General features: G+C 42.3%; 1 protein-coding gene across 1 annotated transcript in view; it reads right to left on the minus strand.

The window, feature by feature from the left end:
* The window catches only part of LOC119898035 (proprotein convertase subtilisin/kexin type 4-like), a 184,962-nt gene that overhangs the window by 19,574 nt on the left and 146,372 nt on the right, over positions 1–19,016 (minus strand). The window contains exons 14-16 of the mRNA XM_038712145.1: positions 7,390–7,500; positions 6,966–7,059; positions 4,757–4,942 (exon numbers count right to left, since the gene is read on the minus strand). Of these exons, the coding sequence (XP_038568073.1) occupies positions 4,757–4,942; positions 6,966–7,059; positions 7,390–7,500 (391 nt within the window). The remainder of the gene's footprint in view (positions 1–4,756; positions 4,943–6,965; positions 7,060–7,389; positions 7,501–19,016) is intronic.

The raw sequence follows: 19,016 nt of genomic DNA on the forward strand, positions 1-19,016 counted from the left end.
TACTGCATGCTGGGAGACACACACACGCGCACACACTCAGGCAAGCACACGCTGCGGCATGCTTAAACACAAACAACTGAACAAACACACACATGGTTGCATGAACACTAACGTTTAAGTTGCAGACACGCACACACACACACTTCACAGTACACTCTGAGGTGAAACCTACAGATACGTACGATATCACAGTGTGCACACACACGGATGCAACTACACAAAAATGAACACGTAGAGACAAACACATACGCCAGAACACACTGCAAAAGTGCCCATAGCAAATGACACATACAATCCATATACAGTACAAACTATACACATACAGGCACACACAAACAGGAGTGTGCAGACACAGAGTCACACTCTCTCTGCCTCCCAGTCTCACACAAAGCACGCAGACAAACAGAAATAGGTATCCTGTGCCCACAGGGTGCCCTCGCCCCCGACCATCTGTGATGGGTGCCAACACACAGTGGGTGATATTTACATGGAGACCTACTCCCCCTCCATACACACACACACACACACACACACACAAAGGAAAGAAATACCCACAAAGGGCCGCATGGATCGCTTGATCTCCCAAAACTCATTAAACATGCAGATATATGCAAATATATGCACCTCTAGAAATCCACCTTGGGCCAGAGTGAGAGCGTGTGTGTGTTTGTGGCTGCAATTACACATTTGTGAAAATGTGCGTGTGAGTTTGTTTCCACTGTGGCAACTACCAAGTCTTTGGCAGTGTGTCTGCCAAACTCGATTTCGAGCTTGTGTAGTTACTGTATGCGCTGTTACAGTAAAGTGTGGAGATGTTTTTACACTTGTTTAGCAGTGGTGAGTGGTACTTCTCCTTGTTATAAGTAATGCAAAAGTAATAAAATAGGCATTTAGAAATCCAAACTAAAATCACCCCTTTAAAATACCATATTTAGGGCTGAATTCCATTTTCCTTATTTCCAGTCGCTTCAATTTCAGCTTGGATTAGAAACAATGGACAAAGCTTTGTAATGATGTTCCACTTGGAATTAGTAAGTCATGTTACAGCACAAGTGTTGAACATAACGACCAATAAATGATAAAACATGTGTTTACATGGCCCTAAAAGCAGTAAATATGACACAACACAAACATCATCATATCCATCAAGGTGGAAGACACTGACTGGCCAGTATCAATATTTTCTGTTGGCTGCATGCACTGATCGAACTCCATCGTTTGAACATTATCTGCTGGTTACTCCATTATCAGTTTGTCACTGTATGTGTTTGGTTTGTGTAATCTGTTGGTTGAGACAAGATTAGCAGGAGTGACTCCAGGAGAAGCACTGGGGATGATGATGGTAAATATATGATCTGTCAGTCATAGCCAGCAAGGACGGCACTTTGTGTTAGTGTGTTTGTGTGTGTGTACAGCCACAGTGCTGCAGGCTAAATAGTGCCATTATACTCCTACAGCAACACTAGTCACAGTCAGCTTGAGTCTCAAAGTCCTCTGGGAATCAGAGATGTCTCTGCTCAAAGACCGCTGCCACCCTGCTACACACACACACACACACACACTCCCTGTGGACATGGCAGCATGGGGCCAAGTGGGGTAGAAGGGTGAGTGATGTGTGTGTGTTTTTCTGTTTGTGTTTTTCTGTATTTGTGAATGTGAGTATGTTCCTCTCAAAATAGAGCACAATAATGCAGACATGCTGCCAGTCATTGTCATAGATACCAATTAAAAGAGTAATCACTGCATTATTAATCACTGCAGAAGATAATTCTGCTGAAACCTGCTCACAGTGTGTTCTGTGAATTAGACAGAGTAATGTGGACACTGATGCTGAATTTCTCGAAGCAAATTTTTCAATGCAGTTAGCACCCCAAACTAAATCCCATTCACCTCCATTGTTTTGTGAGACAGAGATCTTAAAACCTGGACAAATGCAACTAAAGATATTGGCATGGATAAATACCATCAGAAATGACAAAATGTGCCTTTTTGGAATATGGTGAACTGACCCTTTAAACTAACCCAGTACCAACTATAAATATGGTATACTAGGCTTAACTGTCATATTTACAATGTAACCTCTTAGCACTGCAAGAGGACAGAAATGCTTTAAATAGAGAAGATGAGAGCGAGACGTCCAGACAGAATGTAAGTATGTGTGTTTGTGTATGAGTGTGTGTGTGTGAAAGAGAGAGAGAGAGAGCGAGAGAGGGACGATGAAGAAAGATCAAGGACAAACAGGGTCGAAATAACATCTGATACACTTTTTATCTGCTTATGAGCTATCCTTAATGGTTATCATAGATATTAATGATGATATATAATTCTTTTGAAATGATATGATTAATTGTGCGCTGTTGGCTTTCTGGAATAAGCATATTCTCCATTGTGCAATACTGCCTGAAATATTGTCTCTGATAAACAGTGAAAGCACTGAGTTGAGCTGAGGCATCACAGATGGCGGTAGAGCGAGCACAGGGGAGAGCCGATATGTGAAGACAGAGAGAGAGAGAGCGATTCCAGCCCTGCGGTCTCGTCTCCTTCGCAGCGCTGGAAGGTCAGCCGAGCCTCGAGCCATAGGACTCACTCCCTTTTCACTTCAGTCCCACTTTTATTCCAGCAGCACCACAGCGCTCTTTGACAATTGTCATCATGACAAATCAATATAGACTCTCCACCCCCCACCCCCCCACTCCTGCTGCCCTCTAGTTTCTAAACACTGATCCAGTAGATAGTCCAGTTAAAGTCTCTTCCCAGAGCCTCCATTTTATAGTTCACCCTCCACTCACTCCACACAACCCCTCCTTCTGTCTTTTCTATTAGTCCTGTATGTCCTCTGTCTCTCTATGTATCATTTCAAGATTTAATTGGCATGGCTGCTTCTCAGAGGCTATTTGTATTTTTGTAGCAGCACGAAAAATGTTCAAAACCATCAAATAAAAACATATCTAAAGAGAATTTGTCCCAGCAACCGAGATATGTCAAATTACTGTACTTGCATGGTGATTAAATAGACCTTTTATTGGGACAATTAGTTGACTTAAACTTTGGGTGAACCATGATATTTAATCATCACTGTCTGTAACAGAGATATTTTAATGTATATAATTCAAAAGCCAGTTAGGGTGTGTTGGATATAAGTTTCTGTTCTAGGTGTGTGTGTTTTTTCTCTCCCTCTGTTCCTCCTTGTGTTGACTTCAAGTGTTGTAACACTCCTTTTTTCACTGCCCCGTGTTTGTGATTGTGTGCATATGTGTTTCTCTCCAATCTGAGCTAACGTTGGCATCCAGACTAAAAACAATCAGTGTGTGTGTGTGTGTGTGTGTGTATGTGCTGATTAGCGTTGCGCTAAGGCATGCGGCACGTAAGATTGCGAGCGTTAATTTGTGTTGCGAGCATCACGGCGACTCGCCTCGGCCCTCCGGTAATGAGCAGCGGCGTTGTTATGTGGCTCGGCTTCACGGTGTTTCCTCTCCCGTCTCTGCGACACACTGGGCCTTGGTAATTGGTCACAGAGGGGACAGTAAATCTGCACGAGGACGTGGGAGGGACACAGAGACAGCGAGATAGAGAGAAAGAGTGTGCGTATTTGCAGGAAGAGGTAGGTGATAGAGGACAGGGGGTGGTTGTCTTTCATCTTCATGGCTTTTTCTCTATAAACCTCCAACTGTTTACAAGGACTGATGCCTATTTGCACACACATACACACACATCACCCACCCCCACCACCACATCTACTGCTACCACCCACATGTATATACAGTAAATGACCTCAGCTCGCTACTGTCTGTGAGTATGGATTCTAATCAGACGTTAGCAGTATTGTGTCTGTCAAACCCGGCCAAGGTTACTTAACCTTCCAGTCTTAATTTCCCTTCCATTTTAGCTCCTTCCTCCATATCAAACATCAGCACATCTATGAGAGAGAAAAAAAGAAAAAAAAGAAAAGAGCGCAGGGAGGAAAATGAAGATTGCCATGCTTGGCTGAAACTCGGAGATGAAAGTAGAGGATGATTCACATTGCTATGGCAAAATGAACTGAACCAAGCTGAGCTGAGCTGAGCTGTACTGGGCTGGGCTATTTTTAAACTTCTATACGCCGCAGCTACTGGAAGAGGACAATGTGAAGCGGAGCAAATCATTTCTATATCATGAGAGAAGGTATGTGAAATAGGGTTCCCAGAAAAGTGTGTGAAAATTAGTATATAAGCTTCACCAAGATTTTTTGGAGGGGTATTTTGTAGGCTCGTTGAGTTAGTCATCGCTTGAGAGATGCAGTGGACTTTTGCAGACAAAAATATAAATTCTTCATGGATTCAAAGTTATATCAAAGTTTGAGCTATTCTAATAAAGTTAATAATCTTGGAGGCCATCTCGAATGATTTACAGGCAAAACAACATCGCTGAATTAGTTTTTAGTGTTATTTCTACCTTTTGTAGAACTGAGAGTAACATAAGTGTGAAACAGGCGAAACAAAATCTAATACCTCACTAATAGCTCTGTGAGGCTATACTTGGGCACAGCAGCGCAGTACATGCTAACAATGACAACACTAATATGGTGATGTTTAACAGGTGTAAACTATTTAGCATGTTCACCATCCTAGTTTAGCATGCTAACATTTGCTAATTAGCACTGATTACAAAATGCAACTAAAGTTTAGCTAAGGCGCCGCTAGTGTGGCTAAAAATGGAAAACTACCAGCAAAAAGCTGCACAAGCGATGGCAGCAGTGAAAGTACATTTTCTCTCTCACCTGGAGGGTCCAGAGGCCTCGGGGAAGCTCTCCCCAGCAGTGCACCGTCATCAGGGTCCAGTTTTTCATGCCAGCAGTAGAGGCGTCATTGGGCCGCGTGTCCAACAGCAGCGACAGAGTGCCGGCTGGAGACTCCAGGCTTATGGAGAGGTCACCGCGACACACAGCGCTGATGCTCACCCTCACCTGGTGAGAGACAGGTGGCAAGAAAGAAAAAAAAGAAGGTGTGAACAAGGAGACTGATGGAGGAACAGAGAAATAGTAAAAACAAGAGAGGAAGTGGGTGAGTGTGACAGAACTAACTGAAATAAGGACTGATCTTTCTTTTTCATACTTAAATGTTTAACTTAAAACACAATAGTTTGGCATTTGGGAAATACACTTATTCGTACACTTCTTTCTTGTTGAGAGAAAATCAATATCGCTCTCATGTCTGGATGCTAAATATGAAGTTAGATCCAGCAGCCGCTTAGCTTAGCATAGCATAAAGACTATGAAAGCTAGCCTGGCTCTGTTATATTTGAAAATTCATTTAGAGGTGCTGGTAGGCAGATTTGATTACCTTTAGAGGGAGAGAGCCTGGTTAGATGTTACCCCCCTGTTTCCAACTAGTTGCTTGTGTAGCTTAATATTTAGCGTTCAGATATGAGCATGGTATACATATTTTCATCTTACTCTGTGCAAACATGCAAAAATTCCCAAAAATGTTGAACAATATCTTGAAATGTGAAGCAAGGCCACTTCTATAAAATCTGCTCACAATCAAAAGTGTGGGATTGCTGTGATCGTCATCAATATCTGAGATGATACGTGGATGATTAGGCCAATTGGAGTAATTTTGAAAATACTGCAAGGTAGACAGAGAAGACACAGTAACAAAAATGGCTGAGGGGAATATTAGCTAAATGATTTAAATAAGCACATGCACCCCCCTCTGATTCCCACCCAGTAAACACTCTCCCTGTCCCTGTTCCTCACAAGCAGCACATCTGGTGTGACAATGGCACATCGCAGAGAGAGCCGCCAAGCTGCAAAAAGACTGACAGCCCGCTCCTGTTTACAGAGCGTTACCACGGCAACACGTCCATCAATCACACCTCGCAGCGATGGCCTGACCCACGCTTTCTGCCAGAGAGCAGAACCGCAAAGATGAAGCCTTTTCAATTTACATGCTGACACACTCCCGCTCTCTCTCCTTGCTATTTCACAAGTACACACACACACGCGCGCGCACATAGATAAGACACACAAACGAAAATTTGCACGTACACAGACACGTACATTAGGTATGCCTGCTGACACAAACATAAACACATTTGCATGTATGTGCCTGTACTCACGAAGACACAGTTTTGCCATTTTCTGCAAATGACACAGCCAACTCATTCCACATCACTGTAATGCTGTTTTATCTGTTCTATTCTCAGACAGAACACATGACACAGAAACCCTGAAAACAATTTGTATGAAACGTTAAAGCTTTACTGCTTGCTGGCAGAAGTTAAATTTCAATACACTTCTTCTTGATGTGTGTAATCTCAAGGTCAACAGGAAACAGGGAAATGCTGTAAGAGCCGATTTACAGCAGAACCACAAGTACACAAGAAAAATTTCTATGTATAATGTAGGTGAAAACTGTTCCCAATGATTTAAAGGGAAAGTTCGACAGGGAAAGGGAAAGATCGATGCTGCTCTCACATCTTTCCTTTAAATATGAAACTACAGGCAGGTAGCTTAGCTTAGCATAAAGACTGCAAACCCTGTAAAATCACAGTCAGGAGTTATAAGACTATTTGTTGGCTGGGAGCAGTGACTTCCTTTTATACGGTTTAAACAAACAAGATATAACATGTTAATTAGTGAGCTTTAGAGATGCTGGCAGGTGGATTTTGCTACCTTTGTAGAGAGCCAGGCTAGCTGTTTCCAGTCTTTATGCTAAGCTAAGCTAACCAACTTTAGCTTTATATTTAACAGACAAATAAAATAGTGATATTGATCTTCTCATCTATATCTAGGTAAAACACAAATTAGCATATTTCCCAAAAAGTCTAACTATTTCTTCAAGATCATCTTTGGGTAGATATTTTTCTACATGTTTTTATATAAAAGTTATTCCTGGAAAAAATACAGATTGTCAATATACTGCGTGTTCATGCCAATATACTGCGTGTTCATGCCACCTGAGTGTGTTTTAAAACTGCCCTCTGACCTGAACGTGTTCCAGAGTGTTGATCTCGTTAGTCCTACCACGGCAAGCCTCTGATTGGATGTTCACACTGACAATGCCTCCTGGAGAAAGGATCCTAACCAATGAAATCATTGCATGTCAGTCAGTAGCCGAACACCTTTCTCACATGCTTAATAGAAACTCATACACATGCCTCTTCTCCTATAAATATGTAGACACACACAAAGCAGTGACAGTATGGATGAAGATGAGATGAAGGGAGGCTGTTTTGTTGATGCAGGTAAAGTAATGTAATACAACAAGGAAAACCTTAGAGACAAAAATGACAGTACATAAGCAACAAAAATCAGTGAAAGCAATAAAAATAGAACATCAGCAGCTATGGCGGTTACACAAACATATAGTATGTAGTTGATGACGCAGGAAAATAAAAGCTTTTTTATACCTGGTAGGATGGAGTGTGATTTCTTGCGTGCACTTCCTCTGTGGAGGAACAGTGTTGAAGTGTGCGGCCTGCTGCACCATCAGCCCTGCATCCAACAATCCAAATCCATACCTGAAAGAAGAAGGGAACATGCACACTATTACATACTGTATGTATTTGTGTATATGCGAAGGACAAGCATCCTTAGATCCTCACACACATGTGAACTAGAGGCTTTCACGTGGGCGGCTGAATTATGCTGCTGGAGCAGAGGAAGAGGTAATGGCTACGACATGAGGAGGCAATAAGTCATTGACGAAGATGATGTTGTCCTCTGACACAATCGCTTCCCGCTCTGTCCGGGCTGAGGCTGATGGGTGCTGTTTGTACTGCCTGTAATTGCCTGGAGGATTGATTCTGAACAATGTGCCATCTCATGGACTGTAATCAAGCCTCATTATTCATTCTTTACCACCCCAATCTGGGTGCTGGAGACACAATGGCTGACCCTTAAGCGGCGTCGCTGCCTGGTGACTGTATGACCACTGCCTATCTTACGCTCTGTTCTCCACTTTACCACTCCTACTTCGCCATCTCTTTACATCTCTTTTGAATCATCCGCTCTCATCTTTCCCTCTTTGCCCTCTCCTTTTCACAGCCTGCTATTCAGTGTTCTTTTCCTCTCTAAATTCACCTTCACTCCGCTCCATCAATCCTGACTTTCTTGCATCAGAACTCTCCGCCACTTCAGTGATGCTGAAATTGCAGTCCTCATAAGTCTCTCCTTAATTCTCCCTCAAATCTTTCATTTTCACGCACTCTCTCGCTTTCAGTTCCTTCTTGTTAAAATCACAGCCCTCAGACTGAGTAACAGGGCCGTAACAACCTTCATTCTCCCCAACCCCTCCTCTTGGAAATCCAGAGGGGGTGACAAAGAGCTAATTTCTGCCATTATTACCATACAGACCTTATGCCGTTAATCTGCAATAAATGAAATTCATTATCCTGATGACGGGGTCTCTCGGAGCAGCAGAGAGAGAGAGAGACAGACAGGAGGAGGAGAGAGCTGATCAATAACTCAATCTGCTGCCCTGCATGGGGCTCCATCTCCTCTGTCTCAAAGTGTCAGTGCGTCTGAGGAGGAGAGGCAGGAGCTGTAGCCCACACCGTCCTCGTCCCAACAGCACGCCGTGCGATCAATGGACACAATCTAATCAGCCACTATCACCACCAATGACTTTTAGCATGTAGGGCCCAGCATAATAGCATTAGGCAGACGGGTGTGCGGGGTTGAGGTGCGCTGCTGAAGTTCAAGGTCATTCGCGCGGGGAGTGGGGGGTTTGTGAAAGCTGTGAAAGCTGTGAAGAGTTGGAGCAAAACACAGCCGACAAGAGCTGAATGCAGAAGACTGCTAAGGCATCGATTGACATGGATCCTAGTAATGAATAAGACACCTAAACATATTATTATTTGGCTCAAGTTCCAAATGTGCTTATGCAACATGACGGGAGGAAAAAGTGTTTTTATTTAGTAATCAATGTGTGTTAGAAGTCACCAAAAATGAAGTGATTACAAGGAACTGTAATCTTGAAAGCTCCCTAATACACATTTAAAGATGCATTCACACTAATTTCAGTGTTGCTCTGTTGTAATAACTGATTTTTGGTTTAATATGACTGATACATGTAACATGACACATGAAACAGAGGTTCCATGCCAGAATGGTATGTGTCTTAAACCACTACTGTAGGAAGTCAAAAGAACACCCTAGACTCTCTTAGTGAAAACAGCCCTGCATTAAAACAACACAAGGGTCGTGTTCTTTCACGTAGCAGTAAGACAATGAAATCCAGGAAGGCATGTTTGAGTAACAGATCCATGAGATGGCTTAGCAGATGCGACAAGATTTTACAAACCATGTTGATACTGCTCAGTGGCAGAATCACCAGAAGGCAAACACCAAGAAAAGCCACTTGAGCTATTTAATGTAATGGTGGCCTTAATCACTATCGCATTAAATATATCTGGTTATGCTAATTAGGTCATTAACTAACAATGTTATGCATTAATTAAGTAGTAGTCCTGTGTTACCTCACTTGTCCTTTAACACAAGTGCTATTAATATTAAATCTGTATCTTAAAGCGCTAATCAGTCCTGGTATTTTCCACCATTGTGGTAAATAATGTTCAAGATTCAGTATGAAGATTCTTCTTCTGGAGTTATTGTCTTTTGATGAACATATTAAAACCGAAACTCACACATCAGTGTGACCAAGTATATACTTTAGTTTAATTTCTTGATTTGGCTACCTAAAATGGATAAGTACAATAAAAACACCAGCGATAACAATAGATCACCTAAGATATTTCACTGTGGCGAAAACTGATACCTTGACTACTCATAAAACAGAAGCTGTTGGTGACCGGGGCTTGCCACCCTGCTCCCTTTTAGTGATTAAATATACCCTCCCCACCTTGTACCCCTTAGCGAGAACTGTGGACCTATTAAATCCTACAGCTCCCGCAGATCGATCGGGCCTGCCCCAGCTCTACAGCCATAAACCCACACAGACATATATCTGATAGAGGAAAGCTGCAGGAAACAGGTTTACCCACGATAGAACATGATGAAAATGGCAGATTTTATGTCCCCTGCCATGTCAATGAAACAACGACGCTGAGCTGAGCCGCTTTTCAAGACGACTCTCCGGCCTTTTTCAGTCATCTCATCATCAGTAGCAAGAAACGTAAAAGACCATTTCACCAAATAGAAATGTGCGCAGAACATGATTCATGGGCAGTGGTGGTTTGTGACATTGGTGAGTGGTTTAATCACAGCAGTTGAACATTTAATTTAATTTATGTGATGTAGATTTTTTGAAGTACTGCACAAATGTTTAAGATTAAAATGTCTTTAAGAGGAAAGCCACAGAATGTAATGCGTGTCAAGCAATTAGTCATAAAACACAGTCATCAAATTTTCAACTAGTTCCTTCTCCACCTCCTGCGTGGTCGGAGGGAGGTTGAGCCAAGCCAACTACAGAGTGACAGCCGATCTTCTGTCCACGCAGCACGAAGCATGTTAAAGCCCCCCCCCCCCCCTCGCCTCCACACATATCAAATCTGCGGCCCTCGCATTTTCTCCATCCACTTTCACTTCTCAACGGCAAATGCCCTCACAAACTCTTACTCCCTCCTTCTTTCTATCCATTAGGACGAAGGCCACTCCTCCCCACTTCTCCATGGGGCCTCTTTGTAACTGTCGAGGAAGCCTTTTCACTTTTTGTTCTGCCGGCCTTCCTAGGTCCTTTCTCTGTTGATATTCACACCATCTGCCAGCAGCAGAGGAAGGTGCACACAAACCCTACTAGCACTGAGACATCAAGATCTCCAGAGTCGAGGTCTTCGCCTCGTCTTTGCACGTGGCATTAAAAACACAGTTCTAACAACTGGTGTGCTGCAACCAAAGCATATTTTGCTGCTATACAGAGCCCTAGCTACGGCGGTCTCACCCCTTGTTTGCAATGGTACGTCCTGCTAAGTCCCCCCCCCCAATAGAAGTGGCTGTAAAGAATCACTCAAGCCGCACTAAGCAGCTGCCTGTGAGTTAGGTCATTTTCCCAGGAGCCACAGAGTGGGCATTGGCAGGACCTCAAAAAGAGGGGACACCATCTGTTCAGTGCCTGAAAAGGTTGGTGACACCTTCTGTGGTACCAACAACTTCTAATTAAGTGGCCAGGAATGCAGTAGCAGCTCCAGCGCATGATTGGTGGGCTAGCCTTAGTTATCCTGATGACAACACAGCAGACCCCCAGTCAGTTTCACGCACCTCTCCATCACATCTGGCGATGAGCTAATGAAAAATTAACGAAGAGTGGAAACAATAAACACGTGATGAAGGTGACATGACTCGAGTAGCCTACAAACTCTCTATTTGCTTTCTTTCCCCCATTTTGTAGCACCTAACTGAATGTTTATCAGGAGCATAGAAAACTGCATTAGCCCTATGGTCAGTCCCAGCGTGGTTTGTTTCTGTTATATCATTATGCACTAATTTCATTAACATTAGGATTTAAATGAAATAACAAATAGACTTAACATTCTTCTGATTTCCATCGCTCTTACAGCCAAATCTGCTGCTCGGAAATATTACTAATTAAGCTTATTAAGTAATTAAGAAGAGGTCTTAATTATATCTGCGCCACTGGGACTTGCACGGCTGTAACCATGAAATGCTGTGCCGCGCTGCTCAGATTTGTTGGTTTGGCTGTTATACAATTTCATCCATTCTGTAATGTGTGTTTTTATAGAGAAAAAAAGATTTTGGAATGTATTTTTAGACTGTATTAGGCACATATCTGTCTTGAAATTACAGAGAGAGGAACACTCAGCAGCCTTCAACAGCACAGCTTCAAAATGTCAAGTGAATTACCTTGCAAAGAGTTAAAAGTTAAATGAAATATATTGCAGGGGTGGGGGAGTTGGAACAGGCGTAGACTTGGTCTCAGGAGAATGGGCACCAAACGGCCCTCTTAGTCCCTACAGCCATCAGTCAAAGTAGCAGCCACCCGTCCCCTTCTCTTACACAAGGAGACTTCTCTGGAACCCACAATGATCTATACCTCATGACCTCACTCTCAGTGCCCAACATATTTTGATTTGTAGCTTGAGTGTTCAAAAGAGGATGAAATTCAGCAGAGAGCTTTTGTTGGACGCACACCAAGGTACAGTCCTTTTAGATGTCTCTGCCCTTGTGGGGAAAGAGAGAGAGAGACAGAAGGAGAGAGGGGGAAAGAGGATTGAGCAAGTGCTGCACTACAAGCTTGGCATAAGATTCCCGAGTGCTTTTCTTTCACTCCGGACAAAGCAAACACCAAACAGGGAGCCTTTGTTTGCCTCTTCAAAGGGAAGGGTTTTTGATGCCATATCACTAAATATGACAGAGCAAACAGAAATGTAACGATCAAACACAAAGTCTGTTTTTTTCGTGTTTATTGAAAGGTATGACATCGGCTACACAATTTCATCATGGGAGCCAAATAGAGTTCAAAAGTTCTGTATTCCACATGCAATATCAAAGAATATAAGATGATTATGCCTGTAGTTAACAGGTTAGTGAGTATAATGCAAAATAAACATGCAGAATTAGTTTAAATATCATCAATATACAGAAATCCATTTGGGAAAAAAAAGTCTTATGTAAAAAAAATGTGTGATTACAATAAGATGTTAGGCCGATAGATCATTTGTAAGGGTTAATATTGGCTTTACTTCCTCTTGTTTGGGGTCCCACAGACTCCAGTGCTGTATGCAATATGTGGAAAAGTTTTGTAGCAGTACCCTTCCTGTTGTCACAATCTGGGCTTGCACATTTAATAAAACGAGAACAGGAATCATCTATTTATAAGAAATTCTCATGAAAGTAGCAAGGTGATAAAACAATGTTACAGATGTTTTTGAGCTTTTAAAGAAAAAACACATCATAATATTGTTGGTTGTTCGCCATTGCTCTGTGTTTGCTCTCACTGTTTGAAGACAGTTGCTCACTACGAATGTGGAAATGGGATTTATATATTAATATTGTAATTTTGAAAGTGTTGCTGCAAATTGTGATGTGTACAGGAGGTTGAGACTTCAGTTCTGCAAACTCCAGAGCAGATTTGCGTTGCCAACAACTTGCTGTCAGTTAATCAGGACGGCAACATGATTTAATTCTGAAAAAAAGCGAGCTGGGGAGGGTGAATGTGCTGGCTGTTGTGGAAGTTTATTTTGAAATTTCTTCTATTTTCTACCCCCATAGTAAAATATCAAATTGCTACTTGTGCATGAATTATGCATTAGTGGAGGTTTTGAAGAGCACAGGGTCCCTACAATCCCCCCACCCGTCTTGTAGCGCAGCAGGGTGGAATGGGGTGGTGTGTGCGAGTAGAGGTTTGGGTGGAGGGGTGTGCTGGCACCCCTCTGTTTGCCTGCTGCACCCCCCTGCCGGGAGACACGGCACCCCCTGCAGGAGGTGCAGCGCTCCGCTTCCCCTGTCCCTCAGGGCGAGTCAGTCACACACACACACACACGCACGGCTCATTCAGCCCTGTTTATCTGTTGACCCATCAATCAAATGCATATCCACACACACGCACACACAATTAACATTAACATTTGGCATTTCTGCGTACAACTGGAGTATTACAATACTTCAGGCTGGCAAAGGACTGAAATACTTTCAGCTGAGCGATATTCCACTCAAAACAAAACTTCAAACAGAGGAAGTTAACGAGGAATAAGGAGAGGAGCTATAAATTGAAATGTCATGTGCCATGTGTTTGTCTTAATGTCCAAATAACCAATAATGACTTGAGGTCAAGGGTCAATGCCCCTCTTTTTTCAAAGGAAAGAATATGATTAATTCACAGTCAGATTGTTAGTCTGTGGATGAGCTATATCTGTAATTTCACTGCAAACACACACACACACACACACACACACACACACACACACACACACACACACACACACACACACACACACACACATATTCTTCTCTCTCACATATATGTATATACAGTAGACCACAGTCACAGAGTAATTGGCCCCACAATGAAAAAACAGGAGGTCTGGATAATTAATTAATCTATCTGGCTGAAGCAGAGACACAAGGCCAGTTTTACAAGCACACTAGGGAGACCAAAAGAGAGAGAGGGACCCACTGCCCTTGGACAATCTATGGCCTTGCTTGAAATGGAAATGGCTTGCCAGGATGCATTAGATCTATATAAACACACACGCACATATTCCATATGCTTTATATCTGTGTACCATCACAAATGCACACACTCATACTCTCTTTACCCATACACACAAACAAACAAACACAAACACTCTCTGAACTACATGTTCATCTAGATGTATAAAGTTGCCAGGTTATTGATCTTCAGTCGATTCACAGACAGACCACATGAGAACAAACCAGATTGTTCTCAACCTATTTTCCAAAAAACATTACGCTGATTTATTTACAGTTATAAAGGCGGGAAAAAGAAGAGATACAATTCTAACACAAGCGACCTCTCCTTCCCACGGAGAACTTCAGCTCTTTATTACTTGACTCTTCTGAGATCATATGCACCTTGCAGAGGCTGACAAATTTTTGGCTTCCTCTATTTTTTTATGATTAGGGTAATGACCAAAATGTATGTGCTAACTTATAGCCCAATCCCATTTTAGAAACTCAGGAACCATATCTGTGTTTCGACAGGATCAAAATTTATTGTCTTTGCCAACGTTCCTGGCACCAAATAGTCTTTGCTCTGTGGTTATGATTATTTGATGGACCAGGTACTTTTTGGGCAGAATATGCAGTACTCTGACTCCCTTTCCATGTCTGCATGTCTCCTTTATCATTTAATACCATTCAAATCCAACACTACAAAGAAAGTACAACATGACTGTGTTATTTCCACAGGGCTGAAAAGTGTGTTGTTTTTTAAAAAGTTACTGGATTAATTTGCCTGAACTTTGCAGTTCTTCAGATGCAATTGAAACTGCATTTAATGTTATGTTAGTCTTGACAGCCTGACTGAGAGGAAAGGATCACCTAAATTCTTAATGGAGCATGCAAATATAAATGAGCCTGAACAAAACAAATTTGGGAACCTTCTGTAAAAACAACCGAGTATCAAAATTGTATTGAGAATATATGGTACTCCACTTTTGAGAATGTTATCAATTACAATTCTTGGTTTAAATCCTGGCAGAAGAGTGAGATGAAGAGAGAGTAAGGTAAGAGAGGAGTATAGATTTTCCACAATCCCAGACAGTTTGTCTGTCAGACTCACGGAGGGATCTGGAACTTGAGTATTTTTTCTCTCTTTTTTTCACCATGATGTTACTGGTTGTCAGATCTAACAACAGGATGGGAGAATACAACACACACACACACACATACACACATCTCAGCTGAGGAGGGAAGTGGCAGGTACATCACGTCTATGGTAATAGAACAGCAGATGGAACTGGCAGGCGCACACAGCACCTTGTGCTTTGACACAAACACACATACTCTTGCATGTGCACACACCCACTTGTTCATACATAACAAAAACACACTGACACAAACATGCAAGAACAAGCTGCTTTTACCTTACGGTAATGAAATATCACATCTGAAAATAAATACACAGCCATAATCCACACGTGCTTAACAAGATGTGAGGTTGACTTTCTCCTGTCAACGTGTTAAAAAGTGCAGGTCAGATATAAATGGCTCTAGGAAAGGGGTGTCAGAGTTAAGGTGTTGTTTGTTTCTGACCTGTCTCTCTGGGGCATTGTATGAGCGACGGCGTAGCTACTGGCCCTGATAATCCAAGAGATAAATCATCTTTAGTCACTCTCTAACAGCCTGACAGACAGACAGGCCTAAGTACCTGGGAGGGTGGCAAAGGGACACTTTAAAATCTCCAGTGATGAGGAGTACTGCCATGAAGAAAACAGTTAGCCGCCCCAAGCTCCCTCCTATCCCCCCGAGTCTCTGTCTGCCATTTTGGCTGCATCTCAAGGCGCTATTCCGGCTCTATCTCATGTCACCGTTCTGGCTGTCGTTCAGTTCTCACGTTGGCTCCCGTTCAGCCTCCATTCTGGCTTCGGTTCAAGCTCCACAGTGGCTGTGTTTCGGGGGCTTCATTGTGGCTCTGTTTCAGCAAAGTCCCCCCTCCCCGTTTCAGCACCCCAGGTAGCTGGCCTCCTGCCCGGCATGCTGATCAGTGGGAGATCCAGGCTCAGGCCTTTTGTTTGGGGTGGCATTTTGCCTTTGTTTTCCCATCTCGCCTGTAATCTAAACACCCAAAACATCTCATGCTTGACAAATCGGCCCTGAGACGAGGGAGCAGCGGAAGACAAACGGCTGGAAGCGGTTCAACCCCAGGCAGGACTGATGGTGTCCGACTGGGCCTGACCTCCCAAAGGTTAAAGACACGTTCACTTACAAAGCAATCAATTACCCAGGCTGTGTGGGCGCTTTTAACCAACCTCCCCTCCTGCCTTCCACACAGCCGGTGTTATTGATGAGGGTCCCAGTGTACAGCACACTCCAACCTGGAGTGTGTATTACATTTCTCAATTGAAATAAATCTCAGATTCTTGGTGTTAGTGCCTACCTGAACCTCTCTCCTGCTTTATATCGTCTTTCTCTCTCCCCTCCTCCTCCTTCCTGCCTCCCTCCCTCCTCTCTGCAGGTTGTTGTAGCAGGTTTATTCTGGTGGTTGTGCTCCGTGGGCCCCGGCAGGCCCCTCAGCTGTTCCGCTGGGTTTGTAATTACCATTTCATTAAGAATGACAGTTTCGGGGGTTGAAGCACCATTTCATCCGGGTCTCGTGGGGAAGGCGCTTGCCAAATTTCCAGTGTGAGTGGCAATTATCTCTCTCCGTGTCTGCAATTCACCATTTTGTACTTAGTGGCTTGACAACGGCTAGGAACATTTTGTTGGAGTAATAATAGGTCTGGGATATTTACACTGTAGCCCACTCAGGCTTAGCTCTGTGAACAGACTGATATGAGCTCTCAGAAGAGATAGAAACAAACTAGAGGAAACACTACAGAGACAAGCTAAACTATTTCTCTGTGTACATACTGTAAAATAAGTTATTTTTTAATATGCTTTCCATAAAGCTGCACAAAAACTGGGTTGTGTGATAATGTATTGGTTTGAGGGTCAATTTATTTAGGTATATGGTCCTTCTGGGTCTGGGTTAAGTACTCAGGTAGTATACTTTTATTCTGGATTCAATCATCGTGCAATTTTGGTTGTTGGCAAAAACAGTCCTTGGTTTAACTATAGAAGCTAAACTAAAGCCATGCAAGACACATGTAAAATAGTCTTTACTTTTGTATGTAACTATTAAAATATACCATATATCAGTGTAACAGTTGCCAAGACAGTGATCAGAAATCAGTTTAAACTTCAGCATGTACTTAGTGAAAAATGTACAGTAAGTGCAGAGATTCAACCACTTTATATATATAAACATATATCACGCATTACCTTCATTCTCTTTGAATGCCAACATTTTTATAATTGCCTTCACTTGTCTCTTAATGTACAGCTTAGCTAGACTGACTCATATTTATCTGCATGCCAAGGTCCTGTATGTGCATACACGTGCATTAAAGGATAAATTCAGATTTTGTCTGCAAGACTGTTTTTCAAATCTGTCTTATTACAATACTCACACATCCATAAGTACAACTAAAGAACTATTGCTGGTAGCTTTAATTCTTCCTCCTGTTCGTACTGGCCTTGAAGTGATCATTTTCTAGTGACTCAATGCGGTTAGAGATGGGGTAAACAATCTACAGTTTGTAGTGTAAAAAAACGCTTGCTGAAGTGTAGTCAAAACTAATGTGAACTAATCTCCCAGTTGCAGTTTTTTTCATACAAAATGCCCTTTTACTCTTTCGCAGCCTGAGTAACAGATTTGTGACCTCTCACCACAGTAATACTCCATGGTATGGTGACTAAAATTAGGGAGGCTCTACATCCCGTGCCACAGCGGCCCCAAAAGTCTTTAAAGTTGTTCAGAGCGGCCAGACTCAATGGTGAAGTATAAAAGCACATTTTCAGTTGTAAACACGAAAGGTGACAGAAATAGTTGTGACAAATGAAAAAAAGAGAACCTGAGAAAGAAAAGTTCAAACCCTGCTTACTTTGTCAGCTCCACACACCTTGCCAATCGTTGCGTGAAGTGGGTGAGAATGTCGGATTGTCAATTGTGGAAAAACAGAAATTGTCAGACTCAATTGGTAGTTGAAAGGCGTGGGAGAAGGGGGTTTCCAAAGCTGTTTGTTCATCCGACAAGCACTTCTAATAAAGCATACTGGAAACTTAAGCAGGTGGGGAGTGAACACAGCCTGAAAACAATACAAGGTTCCAAGAGGTTGTAGTTCTTGGAGGGAAGTCAATGAATATCTAGTACATGTAGAAATAAGGTACTTTAGTGTGACTATAACTATATATTTACCAGCTTGCTTCACAAATCCATGATATTTATGATGTATTTCAGCCAAACTGCAGTGGACACTAAATCTCTATTTAGACTATTTTCATCTTCCATATTTATTCACACCTGTTAAAATAATCAACAGCGTAAAATAACATGAAGCCATGCCATGCACACTGTTTTTGTTCTTGTCCTTTTTAATACAAATTTCCCCTTTGGTTTTCCCAGGACTGTTTCCTTGCGGGGCTGCAGTGGAGGAATACAGTAACATAAAAAGATTTTGCGCGGAAATCACTGTGGAAGAAAACTACTGCTGAAACCTTGGTAGTCTGACATTTTTATCACAGAATTAGGACTGTGGATTTTATTCCAGTGTAGTTGCTCTAGGAAGAGATCACTTCATGGCCAGTATGAACAGGGGGAACAATTAGAGCAACCAATAACTCTTTCAACATACATATGGACATAAAAGTAATTGTATTAAGATAAACTTGAATATAATTCAATGTTTATGTATGTGAATGTCTGTGTAAATGAGTTTGTATAGCAAATGGGAACAGAAAGTGTGTGTGGTGTTTACTCCTCCCTCTTAAAAACAAAAGAAAAAGTCACGTGTCGGCTGTGTCGAGTTATAGTGACATGACTCATGCAATGTCTATT

Source organism: Micropterus salmoides, unplaced genomic scaffold, assembly GCF_014851395.1.
Source record: "Micropterus salmoides isolate LMB-PRFRI ecotype aquatic unplaced genomic scaffold, ASM1485139v1 Ms_hic_scaffold_11, whole genome shotgun sequence".
Taxonomy (NCBI): Eukaryota; Metazoa; Chordata; class Actinopteri; order Centrarchiformes; family Centrarchidae; genus Micropterus; species Micropterus salmoides.